Raw genomic sequence first — 23,873 nt, forward strand, 5'->3', positions numbered from 1 at the left:
TTATTCTTTTGCGTTTTCTCTCTTTCTACCTTCTGTCTTCATTATTTTTTCTTTTCTTTTTTTCTCTCTCGCTCTCTTTCTCTTCATAAAACACACGCTCTCTCTCTATCTCTCTCTCTCTCTTTCTCTTTCTTTCTTTTAATCTTCTTCATCTTTTCATCATTTTGTTTCAAATTCTGTAGAAAATTCTGGTGTTAGATATTCTATTCTGTTTTCTGAGTGACTCTCTCTCTCTCTCTCTCCCTTTCTCTCTTTCTCTTTCTCTTTTCCTTTCTTCCTCTGTTTTCCACTTCTTTTGGTCACATTTTCAAAAATCTCTCCATCTCTCCTTCTCTTCCTCTCTCTCTCTCTCTTTCTCTCTTTCGCATTTTCTATCTCTATTTACTTATCTAACTATCTCTGTGTGTTTACCTTTGATTTTTTCTCGTTTTCGTTTTAATAATGGCCAATATTGCGACCCAAAGGATACAACGTGAGTTGAACGAGGTGGCCAAATTTGACGAAGCTCAGCGAAAATCAATTTCTATAGAACTAGTAAATGGTAGTTTATTAGAATTCACAGGAAAAATCACAGGTAAGCTTAATCTCTCTCTCTCTCTCTGCTGATCAAACAATTTCTTTTTCCCTTCTACATTACTTGTTATGTGTTCTCTCTCCCTTTCTTTAATTTAACCTGCAAAAATTGAGTTCTTTAGTGTATTGCTAATCCAAAAAGGCTTCTCTGTCTCTCTCTCAACTCTTACAGAGATCATTGATCCAAGTCCTTCTCTCTGTGTTGATTATTTTTAAGCACACCAATTGTATCAATTTAACCAACAATGACAAGATAATTTGTTGTTTTCTTGATACAATCTTAAATCCATTGTCACCTAAACTCTCAGTTATTAATCTCTTTCTGATGAAATCTTTAACCTTAGGAAGATTCAACTAACTTGATATTTTCTATTCTAATATTTTCTTCTTTACTCTTCATCTCCTTTAGGTCCTCCTGATACTCCATATGAAGGAGGTGTATTCAATTTAGAAATTAAAATACCTCAAACTTATCCATTTAATCCTCCTAAGATGAGATTCACAACCAAAATTTGGCATCCAAATATTTCATCAGTTACCGGCGCAATTTGTTTGGATATTTTGAAAGATCAGTGGGCAGCTGCAATGACCATAAGGACAGTTTTACTCAGTTTACAAGCTTTATTAGCCGCAGCTGAACCGGATGATCCTCAGGATGCTGTGGTTGCCAAGCAGTTTAAGGAAAATTATCAACTGTTTGCTCAAACAGCTAAACACTGGACCTCAGTTTATGCTCGGCCCGAAAATGATAAAGAAAAATGGTTCAATCCTGATTTCGATGCTAAAATAGCTAAACTATGTGAAGTCATGAGTTGTAGTGAACATCAAGCTCGAGTTGCATTATCATCAAATAATTGGGATCTTGATCGGGCTACTCAATCACTGTTACCTTAACAATTCCATGTTCAGCCTAAATCATTAATTTAAATCCGTCTTCATCATTCTGTTTGTGTCTTCACTCATTTTTCTGCTGTTGTATTTGAATTAAGGAAAACATCAAATTGTCGGGTATCAAAAGAAAAGATCTTTAAAGACTGATTGGATATTCTCAATATATATTCTCAGTATTATGATAAATGATATCAACTTATCATTTATAGTAATTATCAGGGAATCCAAAAAATCTTACCTTTCTTCATTTGCAACCGCAGAACCTTATATAAAGATACATCATTCCAGTTACTACAAACACCAAATGACGGACATACAAAACAACTATTAATGATAACTGTTAATAATGATTAAGATTGTTTAATTATCCATTGATTGTGTTAATAATGCTGATAAATACCCATGTAAACAGTTAAATTTTTGTTTCTTTTTTTTGACAGTCTTCGGGTAAATCAATGGGGTAATTGTTTAGGTGAACTAAAAAAGGAAAGGATATTCAATGCAATCAAACAAATTACTTCTAATTTACCATTATAATTACAATTTCTACTACAATTGAAATCATCATGAACCACTAATTCCTACAATTGAATTGCTCACTTTTCTGGACATTTCATAACAAAAATTGTTTTCCTCCTTCCCAATCAGCTGTTTACTTACAAGAAATTAATTTTCTTCTGCCAAAAACAAATACAAATCAACCAATTGTTACTTTGCTGCTGTTGTAGGACGATCAACTGTAAACAATTAACTAACAATTTATCTCGATAAAAGTTTTCCCATCAGAATACATCACAGCATAAAAAATAATCCCAATCCCATAGTCCTAATCCTAATCCTAATCCTATTTTGTTTTTTTCCATTCCTAATCAAAAGTGAGAATCAACAAATAATTACGAGAAAGAGTAAAATTATTTACAATTAACCTTTAATTGTAATAATTGCCGATTTGATTTAATCCCATTCCCACTACCTTTGATTGAGAATTGGATCAAAGGCTCAAAAACAAATGAAATTATTATTAAAATGGTTAATCACCATAAAACTATAATTAATCATGAATTTTTTTTTCCAAAAATCGTTCAACAATTTAAAGTGTAAACCATTTATAAATCATCATCATTAACAAAGTTTATACTCTTAATTGTATTTTCCCTGTTAAAATCTATCACATTTTATTAGCTACGATTCTCAACAATTAATAGTTTAACTTAATAGTTGGAACTTAAGTAATTAATACCTTAAACGATGTTTTAATTGTATCACAATAATCAACTCTTCCGGTGAATCTCAAACGATTTAATGTTCATCCGGAACTAATTAGTTTCTTGATTAGTAACGAAAAAGTTAAATTTAAAAGATCCAGTTATTAGTTTTAACTGTTATCAATTATCATCATCATCAAGATAATATTTAGTTTCGAAATCAAAATAATTAAGAAGATACAAATTGTACAATTAACTTTTGATCGCTCAGAAATCAATTAAAAACATTTCTTTGTTAATTCACTGCTAATTATTGAATTGGATTGAGGAAAAAACTACAATTAACCAAACACAATTAAGGAGCACATTTTTTTAAACATTGACTTAATCTAAGAAATGAAAACAAATCAAATCAATGATAACAATTAACTACTCAAGTGTTATTAATAATTATCTTTTTGATTGGTAAGTCAATTACAATCAAAATTATTAATAGTAGATGTTAATAACTTACTGATTGTGCTACTTAATTGTAAACAACTGACTCAATTAAATTGTGAATATGATTAAAGTTTCATGGGTTCTGATTGTGTTTTTAATCACTTTGACCATAGGTAAGTTCAATTGATTGTAAAGTTTCAAACAATTAGTACTAATTGTTGGTGTTTTCTGTTCAGGTACAAGTTCATCAATAAAAGAGGCTGATTTTTTGCGAAGTGTAGTCAAGAAGTACAGTCCGTCGTTGGTTGTATCATTTTTGAAAACTCGAATCAATTATAATAAGGAAATGATCGGAAAGATTAAGAATCTAACTGTTAATTTGGACCAATCAAGACGCGATTTGTTTGATTTGAATGAAAAATTTTACTCTGTGATGGTTAATCAACTAATTACTCTGAAAGATGCTGATTATTTTGACACCGATGGTTCAAACAAGGTTAATTATTTCATTGAACAATTTGTTTTACAAGATGAATTGTATCCAATCGGATTTGGTTCCTTTGGTATGGTTAAGGTTCCGATGACTCCTGATGAGTTAATTAGTCAATTAAATGTAAAACCAGCAATTCATTTAATCAACGAAACCAACATCTTAATCAAAAGTTATATCAACGATACTGAATCAAAGGAGTTGATTGTTGGTAACAATATAATTCAACAATTATCTCTTACTATGACAAAAGCTAAATTAAAATCGTTGCTTGAATTTAATTATGTTTCTGGATCGGAAAATCATCAAATTGGAAACAATTTAAAAAAGTTGAAAACAATTTCTGATTTTTTTTACTCTCAATATGATCAACTATCAAATGAAAAAATGTCTACTTAATTGTGAAAATCAATAAAAGATTAAAACCTAATTATCAATCTCGTTATTTGAAGATCCTGAGTTGATATGTTGATAGATCATAGTTGATTGTAATTAAGTGTTTGTCTTAAATATTATCCTGATTAAAACTCTTTTTGAGTGTATTGATGATCAAGATTGGATTGATTCAGTATTAGTTTATAATTGCAACTGCAACTCTGTTAATCCTAATTGATTAACTATCAATAGAATTACTTTTTGATTGAATTTCTGTGATTTCTGTGTATTTAAATCGGTTATTAATCTGATCCAACAATGACAATCAAAGTGATTATCCTTTTAACTCTGTTGGGTAAGTGAACAATTATAAACTGATTTAATTCAGTTTTCATTCAATTTCTTTGAATATTTTTCAGGAGTAACAACATGTCAATCAGTTTTATCACTGGAGGAATCAACTCTCTTAGATGAGGTTCTTGATCAATATAGTGTATCGATGGCAATTAACTTTCTACATGAAAGGATTAACACAAATTTGGAAACAATTAAGAAAACTAAAAGTAATCAAATCTATTTGGATAAGTCTAACCGAGATACATTAACTTTAGCTGAGAAAAGTTTATCAATTTTGGATCAACATTTAACTGCAATGGAAAAAGCTGATTACTTTGATTACGATGGAACCGAAAAAATAAAACAATATATTGAACAATTTACCATGAATCTTGAGATGTTTCCAATTCAATCACAATTAGACTCAAAATGGGAACTGGAAATGGCCAATAATGTAGATCAGGTAATCGCCAGATCTAAAAGTAAAGACAACGATCCTTTAATCATTGAAACCAATCAGATGATCAAAAACTACTTGGATGATTTGGAGAAAAAGGAAACTGATCAAGACAATAGTCGATTACAAAAGTTATCAGCGTCTCTTGCTAAGGCCAAATTGGAACCATTAGTAAATTACCGATATAGTTTACCGACGGTTGAATCAGATTGCCAGAATTATCACTATCACTATCAACCGTGTCCCCAGAAAACTATCGATAATAGAAAGGATGAGATCGAAATTGTTCTGAAAAAGTGAAAAAAATTGTCGATCTTTTTTATTCTAAATTCAATTATCTTGGAAATGCAAACAAGTCAAGCCGTTCAAAAATCGTTGTAAGGCCACAAACACCCTCAACGACTTCAGCACCAATCGAATTAGAAACACAACTATACAGGTGGGAATTATTGCCAAATTAATGATTTAGTTTCTATCCACCGATCGTACCGAACTTATTTTCCCTACAGAAGAAACATTTATGGAGGTGATATCGCTTAGAGAAAGTCGATTTTCACTGAGTTGATTTGTTTTTATCTCTTTTTTAATGTTGTATTAATATCAACATGATTGGAAAATGAATTGAAAATATTTACAATTAGAAGAAATAAAAAGAAAAACAATTAAGAAATTACAATAAAAACGATTAGGAAAATTGATGAAATCCAAGTGATTAAGTTGATGTCTAAAGTGATGGTGATTTGATGAAGATTGATTCAATGATGAAGATGAATGATTGATTAATTAATTTAATGACTAACAATTAAAATGAATATGGTGATAATGATGATCTCCTTTTGAACATTTGCTTTGATAACATTGATGTTGGCATAAGAATTGGATTTGAATCTAAATAGGATCGGTTGATTGTTGCTGGGAAAACAATTGGTCTTGATTGTGAAGATGATGAGGGTAAAGCAATTAGTTGATTAAAGGGAAGCCCTTGAGTTGAATCTAAATTTGGTAATCTGATTACTCGAAATTTGGATTGATTTTTGTTCTTTTTGCTTCTCGATTTTGATGATCGACGTCGATTTGATTTATTTTTACTTCGATATCTTCGTCTTGAAACCCAACCATCTCCAAAAGCTTTCACTGAATTAATCTTCGGATTAGTTAATTGTTCATCCCAATTGTAGTTAATTGGGTCACCATTTCTGGAATTACTGTTCGATTGTGATTTAGATTTTTTTGATTTTCGATTTGCTAGTTGACTTCGATTATTTTTTCTTGATTTTTTCTTATTAACAATAATCGGTTCTCCAGTGATTACAGTTGATTGTTTGGAACCAGTTGATTGACTTTCTTGAGCCTCTTTTTGATTAAGATAATCTAACCAAGGATCGTCAACAATTTCCACTGATTCTTTAGGTGATTTAACAGTTGATCGTTTAGATGAGCCGACTATTAATTTACTCGAATTAGTTGATTCACTTTTAATTGTCTTGACTGTAGATGAAACAGTTTTCGTTGTCGTCAATGGAATGGGACTGATTGTCGTTGATGAGGAACTTTTTCTCTTTGATTTTTTAATTGAAGTTTCGGTTGTAATTTGGTTCACTTTCGGGCTTCGTGTTGTAGTTGGGGCTGAGTGGTGGTTGTGGTTGGGGTTGTGGGTGTTGAGGTGGAAGAGGTTGGAAGGGATGTGGTTGATTTAATTGGATTCTCTGTAGAAATATCAACTTCTTCTGTTGAATTTTCCATTCTGATTACATGGGCTTGGGTTGATTCGGCCATTGCATGTTCACCCTCAGGGTAATTCGGTTTGTAGCCATATTTAGATGATTGTGGTTCATCATCAGTTGATTTATCTTTGTATGTGTAAACTTGTCGCTTGATTACTCGATAACTGCGACTTGTATCATCTTCATCATCTCCTGTGTATTCATCATCATCACTGGAATCAGTTGATTCTTTAACTCTAACAATTTTCACTCGTTTAGAAGTGTCCAGAGCTTCAGGTAAACCATAATCACTTGAAGATCCACTTGAATCTAAGGTTGAGTATTTGGTTTGAGTTTCACTCCAAGGAGATGAAAATTCTGGTCCAAGTGCGGCCATTGCTGATTCTTCCAGCATACTGGGAATCAAATGACCACCGGTCACCGACATTGAACTCGCTGGTGGACCAAGAATCTTATGAGAGATCACAATGTGTTTAACTGGTTTTTCTTTCTCTTTCTCGATAATTTTGATCTTCTCAACTTTCGGTGATTTATCACATTCCGAGGACTCACAAGACGATCCATGATTATAACCTGGCCTTTTACCACCAACGGCAAAGGTCACACTTAAAGGTGAAACACCGTCCCAACCACCAGCACCCCAAGGACCCATAAAGGGACGACGAAGGGCACCAAATAGATAACCAGAAATAACGGTCTTAGCAATGGAACGATAAATTTTAAGAGAATCATCGTCACCTCCGTCCATCAGGTCATGTTTACCAAGAACAATTTTCGGACGTAGTCGGATGATTGGCCGTAAAATGGCCTCACATTGATCGGTGACAATTATGAAAACAATAAAAGCACAGAAAAAGTTGACAAGTCTCATTGTTTGGACTGATATTTACACTGGAGAAACAAATTGTCCCAAATCTTATCTTTACCTTTAATCGTTATTAATGTTGATTGTTGTTTACAGTTATGATTATGACTCGTTGATTGGTGAATGTAAAATTAGATTTGATTAAAAAGTTAATTCCAAGAAATCCGGAAGAGTTGATTCTCGATTCTGGTGGGTTTGGTGTATCAAAGAGGCGGAGGCCACTTTTACTTTTTACCCGAATTTTCAATTAATCAGTATCACTGTTAACTAATTGAACAATCATCATCAATCTGATGATGATGATAATATTAAAATAGAGTTGATTTAAGTGACCGGATTTAATCAGGAAGTGCCTCGGGCTAAAAACTGTCCAATTAACTTATTAACTGTAACTTTCACTTCTTCATGTTCATCTTATTCCAGGAAGACTAATTTTAGATGATAATAAGACATTGAAAGTGATAGAAAAAAATTTTTCATTCATAATCAGCGATAATTTAACAATTTAAATGATTGAAAAGGTAAATTCATTGATTATGATTAAATTTAATTTTCTTGTTTCTTCCCAATTTTTTTTTTCATTACTCAAAGAGAAACTTTCATGATAATTTTATTCTCAAATCTGAAAGTTAACCTGATCCACTGAGATTAAAGTTCTTGTCTCAACAAGATTGAATATTAATCGCAATTAAATTTGATTGTTACGATTTTTGGGAAAATCGGTTAACCAAAAAGCTGCAATATGAAGACAGCCCCTGGAAAAATAAACAAATGTTTTTGAAATTTTTTCAATCATTTGATTTGATTGTTGTTATTTTTTACTCCTCTTAATTGTTACCGTTTTTTATTCATTTATTTATATTTGTTTACGATGATTAAGGTTACTGGAAATCGTGTATTCCTGTTGGACATTGAAGGGACCACAACATCACTTTCCTTTGTCAAAGATATTTTATTTCCATACGCTGAGGACAATTTGGAGTCTCATGTTATTAGTAATTGGACCAGTGAGCAATTACGAGAGGACATTGAGTTAATTAGACAACAATCAGTTGATGATTTTAATGATGGATTAATTGGTAAACCTTTAACTGGAAGTGTGGATGATAAGGAGCCGAGGTTGTTCAGAAGAGAATTGGTTAATTATGTCAGAGGTTTAATCTCTGCTGATAGGAAGTGTACTGCTCTCAAACAATTGCAAGGGCACATTTGGAAAAATGGATTTGAATCTGGAACAATTAAAGGACATGTTTTTGATGATGTTCCTAAAGCTTTGGAATCGTGGAAAAATGATCATCAATGTGATATTTACATCTACTCATCTGGTAGCATAGAAGCGCAAAAATTACACTTTGGCCATTCGGTTCATGGTAATTTGCTGCCGGTAAGTTGATTTGGATTAATCAAAATGATTCTTTCTTATCTATTGAGATTAATCATATTCTTTGTTTTCTTTTTCTTCAACAGCTCATTTCTGGTCATTTTGATACAACTACTGGACCAAAACAAGAAAGTTCCAGTTACACCAAGATTGCAAATGTGATAAATCGTCAGCCTGATGATTTCTTGTTTCTAACTGATGTCCCCAAAGAAGCTGTCGCAGCTCAAGCCGCTGGATTTACTTCAATTATTGTTTATCGACCAGGAAATGTTGAGGTTGATTCAGATACTACTTTAAGATTCCCCTCAATTGAATCATTCGATGAGATCAAATTTGTATAATCAAATTGTGTGTGCGTGTGATATAAATTGTAAATACAACAACATTCAGTGTAAAAGTGGAAACAATCAAATCGTATCAGATGAAACTTGATTATTTGTTAAATCACCAATTCAATTAAAAAAGTAAACAATATCTATCATATTTATCATAACACTGGTTTGATAGATTTTCAATTAACTATTTAGACTAATTTCTTTGTGAGTTTTCATAATCTTAATAATTTTTGGTTAATGGTCAAGAGCAATTAACCAAATAAAAGACAAACCAACAAAGAGAGCAAAGAAAAATCCCACAATTCAAAAGGGCCACACCTTAAACAATCAGTTAATTATTTCTCGAAATCAAATATTCATCCATATTAAGATCTACACTATAATGGATCAATTGGACTAATCAAAGTCCGAAAACTGTTCTAAATTAGTCTTGAATAATCAACGAACTGAACATTTGGATGACCTTTAATTGCTTTCAAATTTTCCAGTAAAAGTCAATCAAAGTACAATGAGCAACTCAATTCACATTCAAACTCACCAATTAAATCAATTGCGTAACTAAATTTAAGTTTAAATGGTTACCGTAGTTACCGAACTGTTAATCAGCTGATTGATTGTTATTGTTTTTGGTTTTGGTTTTTTTAGTTTTGTTTATTTGTTGACAACATGTTAATTGTCGGGGTTAAATTGCTTCGTTCACATGGATCAAACAATTTATTGACTATTTCCCGAAGGTAAGTTGACTGATTAACTAATTACTCTTGATATCTAATCATTTGTTAATTGTGTCCAGTTGGCATTCAAATGTGTCCAGGCTTATTAAACCTTCAAAAGTTTTCCAGTTCAAATCAAATGTTGGTCAACAATTAAAAGCCCATGGACTTAAATTGAGTTTCGCTTCCACTTTAATTGGTCTTTCTGGTTATTCCCTGGCCAATTTAGTTCGAGTTAATTGTGAAATTGGTCAACATGTCGAAACTGATGTAACTCAAATCATCGAGTCCAAAACTGTCCCCGAAAAGGATGAAACGAGTGACCACTTTAGATGGTCAAGAATTTGGACTTTCATAGCAAACGATTACATTTTACTAATTGTTTCAATTGCTGTGAGTTAATTAACTAGCATAAAAACAGATCAATATCACTAATCAACTTTTTCTTCACACAACCAGAGTGCGTTTTGTGTCGCTATGCTCAACATTAAAATCCCATTGGCACTTGGATCGATCATCAATGACCTGAGCAAATACATTAATGGAACTAATCAATGGTCAATTAGTGAATTGTTATCCGAAATTAAGAGTCCAGTTTATACTTTACTTTCCTTTACATCTTACAGGTTTTGTTGATAATCTTAATTTGCTAATTTAAATCTTATTCTAATTGTTATTTATTATTTTTCCATTCCCTCAGAGCTTAGGTACATTCATCAATCTATCGACATTATCAATTATCGGTGAGCGAATGGCTCTTAATCTAAGAATTAAATTGTTCCAATGTATTCTTGATCAGGATGTTGAATTTTTCGATCAACATTCAACCGGTGATATAATTAGTCGGCTAACAACTGATGTCCAAGAATTTAAAAGTTCATTTAAATTGATTATTTCTCAAGGAATCAGAAGCATAACTCAGGTAATTCAATTTCTTTTCACGAACAATTCACTAAATTCATTGATTTCCAATTAATTAGGTTGTTGGTTCAGCGATTTCACTTTATTCACTTTCGTCTAAAATGACGCTCACTTTGGGACTAGTTCTACCGGCGATGGTTTCGATCGGCAGAATTTTGGACTCTATTTGAAGCAATTATCAAACGAATGTCAAAAACAGGTCATAATAATAATAGACTTTTTCTTAATTGTTACAAGAATATTGTATCCGCTTAACTGATCCTTTGGTTTTGTATTGTTCATCAGATTGCAAGAGCCACCGAGGTTGCGAATGAATCAATTGGAGATATTAGAACTGTTAAAGCATTCGCTTTGGAAGATCAGGAATTTCAATCTTTCTCTCATGAGATGAGTTTAACTAATCAAATGAACGTTTCTCTTGGAATTGGAATCGGCATTTTCAGGGGAATCACCAATTTAGCTCTTAATGGATTAGTTCTTGGGACACTAATGATGGGAGGTTATCTTGTTTCGATCGGCGATGTTACTCCAGGAAGTTTGATGTCTTTTCTTGTAGCGAGGTGATTTAATCTTCTGTCGAATGGATTTTTTCAACTTGTAACATTTAATTGTTTTCATTTTCTTTTTAATCAGTCAAACTGTCCAACGGTCATTAGCTCAATTGTCTCTCCTTATTGGTCAATATATTCGCGCTTGTAGTGCTGGTGAAAGGATCTTCGAGTTTATTGATTCCAAGCATAAAATTCCAGCTATTGGTGGATCAACTTTAGCCTTTCCCACCGGTGACATTCAATTTGAAAATGTCCAATTTGCATACCCCACTCGTCCTGGTCAAACTGTTCTAAACAATTTCAACCTTGACCTTCAACACGGAACCGTAACTGCAATTTGTGGACTATCAGGATCTGGTAAATCGACAATCGCTGGATTGATTGAAAGATTTTACGATGTAAATGGAGGTTCGATTAAAATTGATGGTACTGATGTTAAATGTTTAGACTGTCGCTGGTTACGAGGTTCCTTGATTGGTTACATAAATCAAGAACCAACTTTATTTGCAACAACAATTAGAGAAAATATTAGATTCGGAAAACCCGATGCATCAGATGATGAAGTTTACGAAGCCGCTAAATTAGCAAATGCCGATGAGTTTATAAAACAATTTCCCGATGGTTATGATACTCAAGTTGGCGAAAGAGGATTGGCCGTTTCGGGTGGACAAAAGCAGCGGATTGCAATCGCTCGAGCGATACTCAAAAATCCAACAATTTTAATCCTTGACGAAGCGACAAGTGCCCTTGACGCTTCGGCCGAGAAATCAATTCAAGAAGCACTTGAAAAAGTAATGAAGGGAAAAACAGTTCTGATTATTGCCCATCGTCTTAGTACAATTCAAAATGCCGATAAAATTGTGGTCCTATCGAAGGGTAAAATAATCGAGACAGGATCGCATTCAGAATTGATCAAAAAGAAAGGAGTTTATTTTAATTTAATTATGCAACAAGCGCAAGACAAATGATGAAATTGTTGTAATTGTTATGTATTAATACTTATTGGGAATGATTGTTGATTAAATGTTTATTATTATTATCGAAGTGTAAATGATGTTTGTGTTGATCTTTGTTGATATAAGTTATCAAGTCGATTAAGATACAGAACATGAAATCGAAGGTGTTTGACAAAACATCGCTTCAACTTGTTCGGGTGTTTTTTTATTATTCTCACGGAAAAAGTTGATCACATCAGTAGCGAAATTGTAATCAACATGTTTACTAAACTGTTTGGTTAATCTAACGAATTTCATTTGCATATAATTAACCACATCACTTGGATGACATTCATTTCGTTCTGGAACCAGCAAAGGTAATCTTAATAGCGATTTGTAATAATCAACAATCCAATCAGGAGGAAAACCTTGATCACTTTTCACAATCACATCAAAATCATGATCTTCATCATGATAAGTATCAATTTTAACCTGAGAATCAACTTGAGCGTCAATTGTCAGCCCATTGAAAGTCGTAATCAGGTAAGCAAAATCAATATTAATTGCGAAATGTTTAGCAGCACAATAAATGAAACCTCGTTGAAATATATTCGCATCATCGATGAAATGATGAACAACCGGATGACCGATGAAAGTGCCCTTGTAGAAAATGGCCTGGGCCTCCCTGGGTGTTACATAAGTTTCTCTATGTAATTGGAATCCACTTAGAACATCAGCCAAATAATTAAAGTCCAAATCTCGAAACGGAAAATGTATCAATGTAATTCTAACGAAAGCATTTTCACATCGTTTGATTACCTCGTTCGAGAAATTTGGAAAAGGTAATATACACGATTGGAATTCTTTCTTTGAATCGAAGTTAATTTTACCTTCTCGCGAATGAGATGAGCATAGTTCGTACATAAACTTGACTAATCTAAGCGATTTAATTTCATTTATGTCGACAATTAAACTATTGTAAACTTCAGCGAAATATGAAAATCGAATTGTTGGTCGAAAGTGTTTCTGAGTGAGTAGAAAAAATCGCCTCTGGAAAACATTGGCTCTTTCGGAAAGAATATCAAAATAATATGATGGAATTTTATAATCACTCATGGTGTTAATTGTTGGCCGATTGCGATTAATTTTCTACACAATTTAAAGTTTAACAATAATCGAGCGAGCGAGAGAAAGACACAAACACGAACAATAAAATGGCTGAAAAAAAAGGTTCACTTTTAAAGGGAATTCATTTGGTCAATTTTTCTCGTTTACTTTTAATTATTAATTTAATTGAAGATTAAGCTGAAAAGATTAGAAAAGCCTGCAGGGAATCAGGGAATTAATCCTTTGAATGAAGGTAAAAAGTTATCTATGATTGTGATGATTAGTAGTAGTAAATTGTTACAAATGAAAAATTGACCAAATGAATGAAAGTCTAAAATACAATTCACTTTGTTTGGACTTGCAGTTCTAACCAGTAACCGGTTTTCATTGTTTACTTGATAAAATGACCACTGGTCAGTTGCTAGAGAACGTAAATTGGACCAGAGATTAACCAAAACAGGTCAAAATTAAACTGGCCAATAATAAGAAGCCTGAGAAAGTGGTATATGTATTTACTTATTGTCGTCCATTTAAACCCTTTATCTAATCAACATATTGAAAGAGTTGGACATTTTCACTGGACAATGTCCATTAGTCGCCTTAGTGACCATCACGGCTTCGTAATTTGAAAAATAAACACGAGAAGAAAAGTTTTTTTTCCAGTTAAAACTTAAACTTACCAATAGGTTTATCTAATAATAAGTTTGGAAACTTTCTTGTAATTTGATTGTTGTATTAATAATTTAATTCAGTTTGAATTGGGTGTGAAAAAAAAGGTTAATCTGTTGATTAACAGATATAATCAAAGATGCTTTTACTTTGGGATTAGAATATAATTTTCCAGCTAATGTGCAAATTGTTTTGTTGGGACTTCTAAATGAAATCTTGAAATTCTCGTAAATTTTGTTGCTGCTGTTGTTGTTGTTGTTGATGATGATTATGATGATGCTGATTGAATGGACCAGATGAACCACCAGGTCTTTGGGATTTATTGAAATCAAATGGATTCCTACAGAGTGGACATGATGATTGGTTGCTTTTCTCAAACCATTTATACTGTTTTGAGGAAGGAGAAAAAAAGTAAACAATTAGTGAGATTGAAAAGGGAATCAATCAATTGATGATTAGTTAATTGTGATAATTACCAAACAAGCTGAATGGAATTTCTTTTTACAATTTCTACAAGTTAATTTAGGAACTTGACAATTAGAACCGTGTAAGATGAAGTAACAGATTACACACTCTTCTAGTCCCTCGAATCTTTTACTCATATTCCTGTTCCAAAGTACTAATCCATCCAAAACTGTTCCATTCTGTAATTAAGATTAGACAATTAAAATATAAGATATGAAATATAATCAATATTTAGGAAAAAAGAAACAATAAAATCAGTTGATTGTTACCTGATGAGTTAAGAACGAGGTAACTTGAAGAAGCCAATTCCTCCATTCGGGTACACTAACACCAACTCGTCTTCCGCCATCAATTGTAACTGGTGTTAATGGATGATTATCGGCTAATTTAATTGTTAATTCTATGGACATATCTTCAATCTCGTAAATTGTTACAACTTCACGAGCTGAATGACGAGCTTTAATTTTGATGTTCTTAAATTTATCCGAATCAGCATTTTGGATTGCAAGAAACTCCTCTGTACGTATTAGTTCACTCATTGTGGAGATTGTGAATCGATTGACAAGGTCAGATGTCCGTTTGTCCAGTTTACTTAACCACATTCGGACACATGCCGGCATTTTACGTAAAATATGAAAGTAAACTAAACATGAAATGGCCTGGATATGATTAGTCTCATTGATACGATCAAGAGTTATGGATAAAACTCTTCGGATAAATTTGTATTCATCAGGAGCAATTGGCATCAATTTGAATAAATTGTTCAACAGATTTGAAATATACCCTGAATCAGTTAAATATCCAGCTAATGATGATCTATTTTCATCATTTAATTGACTGAAAAACGTTAATATTTGTAACCAATTAAGCAGATAAGCAATTGTGTAACAAAATGAATCGGTTCCTGGTTTGATTAAACAACATGTAGTTCCCAATGAATATTCAGAGAGTAAAGTGTCAACAATTAGATCAGTTTCTTGTAATTTGATTAAAAATGGTTTAGGTGGAGCTCTGTCAATAAATTGGAAAACAATTAAATTAATAATTAAAATTTAAAACAAACAGAAAAATTGACTTATAATAATGATTTACTTACAAATAATCAAAAGTTGAATCAAAAACGGAACAAGATGAAACCATCATTGGTATTAATCTGTTGATTATTTAAAGAAATGAAGGTTAATTGTTGATCATTGTGGAACAATTTAGTTAAATTAATTTTACCTTTGAGTAAATTGATGTGCACATAAATAGAAAGCTGAATATTTGTTAATATAAAGATGATTAAGCTTTGAGAAAAGTGATTCGTACTCTTTGGGAAGTGGACATGGAACAGTTTTCTCATCGAGATCTTGAATAGTTTTATCTTGATAATTAAATTGTCGCAATTCATTTTCTAATTGAGCAATATCAAAGACTGAGAGACAACCAATTGTTGATCCAAGACGTGAAATAAAATTAAGTTGATAACCAGAAAAATCAAGTCCATTAAGGTGAAATATTAGAGGAACCAAAGAATCAGCAATTCGGATAAGATGAAAATCAGTCCATTCCCGGACAGAACTGAATTCATCGCCTTGCCATTCAATTATTTCCTGAACGGAAAGGAAAAGGTCACAATATGAACAATAAAGTATCATCTTAACTGGATTAGTAAATGATTTAGGATCACTTGTGGCTAATGATATTGACCAAGCGGTAATTGAGATGACAATTAAATCTTTCTGTTCGGAGGTTAGATGTTTATTGAATTTGGTAATGATTGTTTTGTAAATTTTCATCACTTCGATTGTGAAAAGTATTGCTAATTCCTGTTGATTGTCCAACGAACTAAAATAATCGAAAAAAATAGAAAGAAAATTAAATTTAATCAAATCGAAGGAAAATTTTTCTTTAAATGCAAAACTTACCATTCTAGTAAAAGAGCACTTTCGGATTTTTCCTTAATTGTGATTAAATGATCCATTAATTGGCAAACCAAATCATTTCGAGGGAGATCCACTGTCGAGTAGTTGAGGCAAGTGTTCAAAATGGACAATCGACCATAACATTGGTGTAATTTATCAGGTTCTTCCTGAGAAAGTAAATATTTCAATGTTTCTTGTGATAAATCAATTATATAATCTGAATCGCAATAATTATTCAACAATTGAAATATTGTTATCGATGGAACATCAAATCTGAAAGTGAACAATTAATCCCGATTAGTACTGATTCTTTTCTTCATTAAATTGTTGTTCTTACTCTTCAAGTTTCCAAGGGTTAACTGTAATTAATTTTGACGATGAGTTGAAGAGCAATTCAAGGCCAATGATTAATCCAATGACACCTTTAGATTTACTGTAATCAATTATATCTTGGAATATTTTGACCATCGAATTTTTATCCAATTGGTCAATTGTTTGCTTAACATAGTCGCTTAATTGTTGAACAATTAATTTTTTGTTATTTAAGTTTAAATCTTTTGGAGCCAACTGTAGTGTTGATAAGGCATAAATGATGAATGGTAATTGTTTGATTGTTAATTCAATTGGTATTGGATTGATTTTAGTATCTTTGTAATTGTAATTATGGTGAAAGTAAATTTCTCATCAAATCCAAATTGATCCGAGGTGAATTTTAATCCAGTTGGAATCATCATTACCCTTTTAATCCATAATGGATAGAAAACTTTAATTCCAATTGCTGAAACTTTCGCAATCAAATAATCAGTATCTGGAATAATTTTCAACAGAAAGTTAATTGTAAGCGTTGATTGTCCGTCTAGATTTCTTTCATTTTCAATTGTTGTAATGAATATATGGACAATTGATTCCAATCTTTGAGACCTTAAATAATTAAAAGGATAAAAGTAAATTAATTGCTCGTTAATTTTCATTAGAAAAAGTTACTTACATTTCCCATGAAATATTTTCATCAATTATTTTGTTCTTAATCATCTGAGCCATATTATCAATCAACTCTAACAATTGAGATTCATTATAATCATTAGATTTGAAGATAACTTTTAATCCAGAAGATAATGTTGATTGGTAAAGTGAATAAGATTCATCTGAGATGTTTAGATCAAGGGATAATGAACCAATTTGATTAATTAGTGTTGAAAATGAGTCAAGTTGATCCGAATGTGGATATTGATCAAAAAGCTTTTTGATTATACCAACAATTAACAGGGATTGATTTTCCATTGATGAATTAATCAGACCATCGGCAAGAAGAGTTGTAATCATGTTAATTGTTGGAAAGTGGATGTTTTCAATTTGAAACGAGAAGTTGATAAAACCAATGTAAGAATCATTAACAATCGGTTGATTGTTACCATCGTGTTTAAATCCACCCAATATACTGATTATGATTGAATCAAATAATGGAGTTACTTCTGGAGTGGTAAACCATTCCTGAAGAAATGAATCTTTCTCAATTCTTGTGGGTAAAATTTCATAGAAATTACTCCTAACATAAGAATCATCATGAGATGATAAATAGAAGATAATTTCACTCTTATTGCGTGGAAGTGAGTCACAACAATTAAGCAGCATGCTGATTATATGCTTGTAGTTAATGTTTCGAGTTGACACCGAAGTGAATTTTGTTTGACCATTTAACAGTTCCTTCAATTGGTCAAGATATTTGTGAGCAATGAAACAACCGGTTGATTCTTGGTTAACGGTTATACACAATTCTTGAAGTTGTCGTAAACAATTAAGCCATGAAGTTTGATTTTCTCGTTTCAATGACAATTCCAATGATCGTTCCCAAATTTTGTACAATGAATCTTTGAAAATAATTCCGTTGATTTTGATTTTATTCATTTCCATTGGTGATGATTCCTCATCTTCATCCTCTTCAAATTTCACCCGACGAGATGATTTATCATTACTTATTCGTAACATTGAGGTTAACAATTTAATCAACATGTCCAATTTGTTTCCATCATCAATTGCTTCCTCAATTATTTCCAATATTTTAACCTCAATTGAAGTAATTAATCCACTCGATAGTTCAGGATCCTTTGAATTAGTAATGAAAATAGTTAATTCATTGAAATATAAACCATAGATATCAGCCCATTGGTGTAACATTTGATCAACAAAATTTATAATCTGAAACAGAGAGACAAAATCAATCAATTAGACAAAAATTAACACGTTTCATTGATTACTAATTACTTACTCTTTCAGGAACGGTTGAGTTTAATTTCTCCAATGATTTATCCAATTTTCTATCAATTAGTAAATACTGAACACACTCGAAGTAGGATTTAACTATACTAGCATATTCTTTAGTTGAATGATTAGGATTGTTAATGCTAAATGATAATTGTAAAGAATATGAGAGAATCACAATTAGAACTTTGAATGATTGCATTTGTAGTAATCGATTACTAACCAGAGTTCAAAAGATTCGATGAAATCGTCGCAAAATTTGGCCGTATTATCGAAATGATCGAATGGAAATTTACTCAGCATTGGTAAGAGATTGGGGAATATCGAGGAAGCGTTTCCGTATCCGCCTTCTTTGATGTATTTACGAAGATGCGGAAGAAAACCTTTGGTTAGATTTATGTGTTTCCACCATTCCTGTCATTGAAAAAAAGTTGACAATTAGATAATTGTTTCTATCATACATCGATTATTAACTAATTACTTCAACAGTTACAAGAATCCAAAGGACATTATCCCAAATAGCTCCTGATAAAAGTTGATCCTTCTCAGCGATTTGAAGTAAAGTTGATGATACAAATTTTGCTTCATTCGTTTTAATTATTGTTGGATATTTTTCACAAATCGTTGATTTAAATCTGTACCAATTAACTTTAACCTGTAATGAGAAATAATCAGTAATCAAATTAACGAGCTTATATATATTGTATTGTAATAATCAGCTTACATTAAGGTCTTCATATTTTGCCAATTTCCAAAAATTATCATGATTGATTAATTTTTCAATTTCATCTTTGATTGTATCTGGTTGATTTAAAGATGCTATAAGAAGGGTCAACCCTTGTAAACAACAACTGACCAGTCGATGGTATTTTGATTCTCTATCAATATTGTTCACACAACTTTAAATGAAGAGGTAAACCAATAATCCGTTAGTCAAGTTTACAAATATACAATTAACCATAAATCACTTACCTTGGATCATCAATGGTTGCAATTGTTTGAATTAAAAGGATATCTTTACAATACTATTGAAGGCAAATAGATTAAATGAATTAGTGGCTAATTTGCTGATGATGATGATGATGATGATACTTACGTTGATTATTTCATCCTTACAGAATGTTAGAACCTCTGATTGTTTGGCTGGCGAAAATGATGCAGCGAAAGAGGATTTAGCTGCGCTCGCAGAAACGACGTAGGTGTCATGAAGCGAAATCACCCAGGTCGCAATGATTTGCTTGAGAATTGGGGCAATATTTTTACCTAATTTCTTTACCAATGCCTCCTGAGCTTGAAAAGTGGTCTCTCTAACTCGGAAATCGTTATCCTATCATGAAGGAAGAAGATAAATAAATGGAGACAAGGAATTAGAATACAAATTGATTCGATCAACTAGACTTACTATTGCCAACTTGTTGAAAACTCTAGGCCACATTGACAGGACAGATTTGACTAAATTATATTCCTTTTCATTACAATATTCAGCAAATTTCTGTAAGGCCTTGATCTTGGTGATAGAATCCTTCTTATACATTTGCTTAATTGTCAATTTAAAATCTGAATCAACCTCTTCTTCAAGATCAGGTAAAGATCCAACATTGGAACTGCCAATTGTAGATGAATCATTTGGCTCTTTTAAAGCATCAAATCCAATAAATGTATTAATCGGTGCACTTCCAAGTGTAGAAGATAATAATTCAGCAGATCTTAATGAATTAGCCGGCTAATAGAACATAATAGAAAAACAAAAGAAAAACAAAAGAAAGAGAAAAGAAAGAGAAAAAAAATCAGAGATAGAAAAACAAAATTATCAATACATAACAAAGAGAAAAAGAATAAGAAAAAACGAAAACAAATGACATTTATATTCTTACCCGAGTATTTCCTTTGGTTCTCTGACCTTTACCCATGATTAAGATCAATAAATTGTGAGAAAAATTTGCGAAAATTAACAAATTAAAATAGAAAATAAAATATAAATATTAGTCAACACGAAGAAGTAGAAATCAAATGTGAAGGTAACATTTGCTTTCTCAATGCTGTCGTCACCAAACCAGCTGATCTCCGACTCTCTCATGCTGTTTGTTTATTGTTTTAATTCATCTTTGTGGTTGATTTTGTTTCCATTTTCTCATTTATCCAAATGGATCCCAATTCCTCATTAAAACCTGAGTTAATTGCTCTTCTAATCCGTTCGGCAGTCGCTGGTGTGATCACTTATTATGGAATTAAATTAGCAGTTAATCTTATGGATCCAACGATGTCACAGAAAAAGAAAGCCAAAAACAAGGCGATTGAGATTCTCAGGAATCTTGGAATTAGTGATAAAAGTGATGATCTAAATGAACACGAATTCACCATTGCCAGTGATCTGTTAAATCCAACGGAAATTGATGTTACTTTTAATGATATCGCAGGTTTGGATAATATAATTGAAGAATTGAATCTTCAGGTTATTCTACCGCTGATCCATCCAGAATATTTTGAATCGAATCTGAGACAACCACCAAGAGGTGTTCTATTCCATGGGCCCCCAGGGTGTGGAAAGACAATGTTGGCTAAAGCGATCGCTAAACAGGCAAACGTCAGGTAATTAAGAGCATCTTGACCTAATTTCTTAAATTTATATATGAATCAACTTTGGTTTCTTTTGATTTTCTGTTTTCCTTTAGATTCATGAATTTGAGTGTTTCCGCTTTGACCGATAAATGGTATGGAGAATCACAGAAATTGGCCCAGGCTGTTTTCACTTTAGCCATGAAGATACAACCTTGCATTATATTCATTGATGAGATTGATTCATTTCTGCGATCAAGAGATTCCCATGATCATGAAGCAACAGCCATGATGAAAGCTCAATTCATGACACTTTGGGAAGGAATTTTATCTTCAAAAAAATCTCAGGTAAGAAAAGGTTAGATTACAATAGTTTTATCATTTGGAATAAATTTTTCTTTTCAATTTTCTTCATTTAATCGAATAGATTGTTCTAATTGGTGCTACTAATCGACCTCAGGACGTTGATAAGGCCGTTTTACGACGAATGCCTTGTATGTTTCAAATCGATTTACCTAAAGAAACAGAACGAAGACAAATTTTGGAATTAACCTTGAAACATGAAGATCTTCATGAAAATGTTGATCTCAGTGAAATCGCCGCGCTGACCCATGGATACTCTGGAAGTGACCTAAAAGACTTGTGCCGAAGAGCGGCCATGAAAAGTCTTAAAGAACTAAATAGAAACCTTTTCTCTCTTTCGAGAGATGTGACCTCCGAAAACAGTTCCAATTCCAATTCGGTTGAATGTTCACCTACCCAAGGCTCAATTTCATCGAATGCAAGAGAAATTCTATCGCAAACTCCAGAGTTAAGATCGATCACGATGGAAGATTTCATTCACGCCGTTAATTCAATTGACAAATCGCGAACAGGAATCAAACCAACTCTATCGAAAATGCCTCCATTGGATTAGAAATTAATTTAACCATTTGAAAATTTTTCTTCATTTTCTTTTCTTCCCCGTAGAGTTAAACAGTCACAATCTTTTCTTGTCGCAATTAACGTAACAATTGATTATAGAAAAATGTAAATAAAGGACTGGAAATCAATTAGATTTGATTTTCATTGTTATTACACTGGAAGAGGAATGATAAATACATTTAATGATAAGTCACAACAAATTGATCAAAATAATTATCATCTTTGTTTTTCTTACAACAACATTGGTCGTTTTGTTACCTTGGCTTTTGTTTCATTTCTTTGATTTTTAGTTTCTTCTTGCGATTTAAAATCAAAAACATTGGATAAAAATTAATTATTTGTAAAAAAAAGTTGGCAGAGAAAAGGCAATAGATATAGACTATTAATCTAATTGTTCGGTTGTGTATAATAATAGATTAATTTTATATATTGCAACTCATTGTAAAATAAATTGCATTTCAGGTTTTGGCCTAAAGATCGGGTGCTAACCAGTTGAGTAGTTTAATTGCAAATTCGTAACCCAAGAAACAGGCAGCATTGGCTGGGAAAGCTCTGAGGAAAACCGGTGTCGCACCTTTGTAAAGGGCTTTAGCTCCTTCCTCTTTCATTAATTGTTTGAAAACATCACGAATTCCTTTGGGATAAGTACCTTCAGGAGCGGTTTGTAATCTTGATTTGAGTACATCAGCAGGAATTGCGACCATCCAATTGAATATTCCAGCCATTCCACCGGCAATTATGGTTCGACCAGCGCTCAGGTCACTTCTTGATTTACCCTCTGGAGTAAGAACTCTTTGAATCCATTCATAGCCCATGAAATAAGCACCACTAGCAGGAACATCTCGCAATAAAGTGGCTGCAGTTCCTTTGTAAATACTACGAATTCCACCTTGACGATAAAGCGCTTTAGCACAATCAACTGGCCCTTTAAATTGTTGCACAGCATTTGGATTAGCAGCTTGAACTTGTAGTAAACATTTAATTCGTTCACCTAGAGATTAAATTTGATACATTCGAATAAGGAATTTAATTTTTTTAGACCTTAATTTTTCTTTAAAATTAATCTTACCAGGAGCCATAATTCCAGTGGTAAAAACACCGGCTAACATTCCGGCCTTAAATAACTGAACAAGAGTCAATTCCTCATCGGGGTGGGTTTGCTGTAACTTTTTACCAATTCCAAAGCCGAAAAAACAAACAGCACACATTGGAGCTACTCCAGCAATAGGAGCACTCATACCACGATAGAGACCAAGAAAACCCTCTTTGTTAACAATTTGCTTAGCACAATCAAGAGTTCCTCGGTACAATGGAGCTTGTCCCGGAGCAGGTTTAGGCATAGTTTGAAGACGAACCTTAATTGTATCTAAAGGATGACCAGCAGTTACCAAACAAACTCCCCCAAAACCACCAGCAATAAAATCTTTAATTGGACTAATTCGCCGAGAATCAGACATGATAAGAAAATTAAACTATCAACCAAATCAGAACAAAAATCAAAAATAGAAAACGAAAAAAAAACTACCAAGACAACAAAACAACCAACAAACAGTCCACCATATACATAAACGAATGAACAAAGAAAAAAAAAGAATTCAGTTAACAATTAACAACCAATTTAAACAAATTTCTGAAACAAAATCAATTTAGGAAATAAAGGAAACTCTCAACAATTAATGTTGACAAAAAGACTTTTAATAAACATAAACAAACAAAAAAGAAAAAGAATAAGAAAAAAAGCGGTTCTTTCAAAAAAAGAAAATCAATCAATAGAATTGAGTTTTTCTCTTTTT

General features: G+C 32.3%; 7 protein-coding genes and 1 pseudogene across 7 annotated transcripts; 6 read left to right on the plus strand and 2 right to left on the minus strand.

The window, feature by feature from the left end:
- The first annotated feature begins 59 nt into the window (after nucleotides 1-59).
- LOC128395369 (ubiquitin-conjugating enzyme E2-22 kDa-like) lies at nucleotides 60-2,515 on the plus strand. Its single transcript, XM_053355788.1, has 2 exons — nucleotides 60-574; nucleotides 983-2,515. Exons 1-2 carry the CDS (start codon nucleotides 442-444, stop codon nucleotides 1,465-1,467), a joined length of 618 nt encoding a protein of 205 aa, XP_053211763.1. The 5' UTR covers nucleotides 60-441; the 3' UTR covers nucleotides 1,468-2,515.
- A 612-nt stretch (nucleotides 2,516-3,127) lies between these two features.
- On the plus strand, nucleotides 3,128-4,030 carry LOC128395368 (uncharacterized). Its single transcript, XM_053355787.1, has 2 exons — nucleotides 3,128-3,283; nucleotides 3,347-4,030. The coding sequence occupies exons 1-2, from the start codon at nucleotides 3,232-3,234 to the stop codon at nucleotides 3,997-3,999; spliced, it is 705 nt and encodes a 234-aa protein (XP_053211762.1). The 5' UTR covers nucleotides 3,128-3,231; the 3' UTR covers nucleotides 4,000-4,030.
- Nucleotides 4,031-4,149: 119 nt separating this feature from the next.
- Nucleotides 4,150-5,231, plus strand: LOC128395365 (uncharacterized; annotated as a pseudogene).
- A 2,895-nt stretch (nucleotides 5,232-8,126) lies between these two features.
- LOC128395367 (enolase-phosphatase E1-like) lies at nucleotides 8,127-9,257 on the plus strand. Its single transcript, XM_053355786.1, has 2 exons — nucleotides 8,127-8,741; nucleotides 8,825-9,257. The coding sequence occupies exons 1-2, from the start codon at nucleotides 8,229-8,231 to the stop codon at nucleotides 9,077-9,079; spliced, it is 768 nt and encodes a 255-aa protein (XP_053211761.1). The 5' UTR covers nucleotides 8,127-8,228; the 3' UTR covers nucleotides 9,080-9,257.
- A 386-nt stretch (nucleotides 9,258-9,643) lies between these two features.
- On the plus strand, nucleotides 9,644-12,309 carry LOC128395358 (mitochondrial potassium channel ATP-binding subunit-like). Its single transcript, XM_053355770.1, is given in 9 exon segments — nucleotides 9,644-9,807; nucleotides 9,867-10,179; nucleotides 10,246-10,393; nucleotides 10,396-10,412; nucleotides 10,487-10,708; nucleotides 10,767-10,857; nucleotides 10,860-10,906; nucleotides 10,993-11,267; nucleotides 11,341-12,309. Coding segments are annotated over 9 exon segments (2,067 nt in total). The 5' UTR covers nucleotides 9,644-9,739; the 3' UTR covers nucleotides 12,227-12,309.
- Nucleotides 12,310-14,022: 1,713 nt separating this feature from the next.
- Nucleotides 14,023-20,646, minus strand: LOC128395448 (E3 ubiquitin-protein ligase listerin-like). The gene is given in 17 exon segments (XM_053355876.1): nucleotides 14,023-14,356; nucleotides 14,446-14,613; nucleotides 14,704-15,445; nucleotides 15,531-15,587; nucleotides 15,659-16,264; nucleotides 16,345-16,614; nucleotides 16,679-16,985; nucleotides 16,988-17,262; nucleotides 17,330-18,537; nucleotides 18,608-18,743; nucleotides 18,824-19,014; nucleotides 19,082-19,255; nucleotides 19,325-19,499; nucleotides 19,573-19,625; nucleotides 19,697-19,927; nucleotides 20,003-20,323; nucleotides 20,475-20,646. Coding segments are annotated over 17 exon segments (5,133 nt in total). The 5' UTR covers nucleotides 20,511-20,646; the 3' UTR covers nucleotides 14,023-14,173.
- Nucleotides 20,638-22,241, plus strand: LOC128395463 (outer mitochondrial transmembrane helix translocase-like). The gene is made up of 3 exons (XM_053355892.1): nucleotides 20,638-21,189; nucleotides 21,273-21,504; nucleotides 21,584-22,241. Exons 1-3 carry the CDS (start codon nucleotides 20,744-20,746, stop codon nucleotides 22,070-22,072), a joined length of 1,167 nt encoding a protein of 388 aa, XP_053211867.1. The 5' UTR covers nucleotides 20,638-20,743; the 3' UTR covers nucleotides 22,073-22,241.
- On the minus strand, nucleotides 22,209-23,761 carry LOC128395466 (mitochondrial carnitine/acylcarnitine carrier protein-like). The gene is made up of 2 exons (XM_053355895.1): nucleotides 23,150-23,761; nucleotides 22,209-23,071 (listed from the first exon to the last, which is right to left on the minus strand). The coding sequence occupies exons 1-2, from the start codon at nucleotides 23,535-23,537 to the stop codon at nucleotides 22,551-22,553; spliced, it is 909 nt and encodes a 302-aa protein (XP_053211870.1). The 5' UTR covers nucleotides 23,538-23,761; the 3' UTR covers nucleotides 22,209-22,550.
- Nucleotides 23,762-23,873: the final 112 nt, after the last annotated feature.

Source organism: Panonychus citri, unplaced genomic scaffold, assembly GCF_014898815.1.
Source record: "Panonychus citri isolate SS breed McGregor unplaced genomic scaffold, ASM1489881v1 Contig00141, whole genome shotgun sequence".
NCBI classification, from domain to species: Eukaryota; Metazoa; Arthropoda; class Arachnida; order Trombidiformes; family Tetranychidae; genus Panonychus; species Panonychus citri.

What these genes read in the sequence shown, in the direction of transcription:
- LOC128395369 (XM_053355788.1), top strand. Translation starts at nt 442, where the DNA reads ATGGCCAATATTGCGACCCAAAGGATACAACGTGAGTTGAACGAGGTG. An exon ending in ATTCACAGGAAAAATCACAG is followed by an intron (nt 575 to 982) that starts GTAAGCTTAATC and finishes CATCTCCTTTAG; the next exon opens with GTCCTCCTGATACTCCATAT.
- LOC128395368 (XM_053355787.1), top strand. Translation starts at nt 3,232, where the DNA reads ATGATTAAAGTTTCATGGGTTCTGATTGTGTTTTTAATCACTTTGACC. An exon ending in TTTAATCACTTTGACCATAG is followed by an intron (nt 3,284 to 3,346) that starts GTAAGTTCAATT and finishes TTTTCTGTTCAG; the next exon opens with GTACAAGTTCATCAATAAAA.
- LOC128395367 (XM_053355786.1), top strand. Translation starts at nt 8,229, where the DNA reads ATGATTAAGGTTACTGGAAATCGTGTATTCCTGTTGGACATTGAAGGG. An exon ending in TTCATGGTAATTTGCTGCCG is followed by an intron (nt 8,742 to 8,824) that starts GTAAGTTGATTT and finishes TTTCTTCAACAG; the next exon opens with CTCATTTCTGGTCATTTTGA.
- LOC128395463 (XM_053355892.1), top strand. Translation starts at nt 20,744, where the DNA reads ATGGATCCCAATTCCTCATTAAAACCTGAGTTAATTGCTCTTCTAATC. An exon ending in GCTAAACAGGCAAACGTCAG is followed by an intron (nt 21,190 to 21,272) that starts GTAATTAAGAGC and finishes GTTTTCCTTTAG; the next exon opens with ATTCATGAATTTGAGTGTTT. An exon ending in TATCTTCAAAAAAATCTCAG is followed by an intron (nt 21,505 to 21,583) that starts GTAAGAAAAGGT and finishes TTAATCGAATAG; the next exon opens with ATTGTTCTAATTGGTGCTAC.
- LOC128395466 (XM_053355895.1), bottom strand. Translation starts at nt 23,537, where the DNA reads ATGTCTGATTCTCGGCGAATTAGTCCAATTAAAGATTTTATTGCTGGT. An exon ending in CACTGGAATTATGGCTCCTG is followed by an intron (nt 23,072 to 23,149) that starts GTAAGATTAATT and finishes TTTAATCTCTAG; the next exon opens with GTGAACGAATTAAATGTTTA.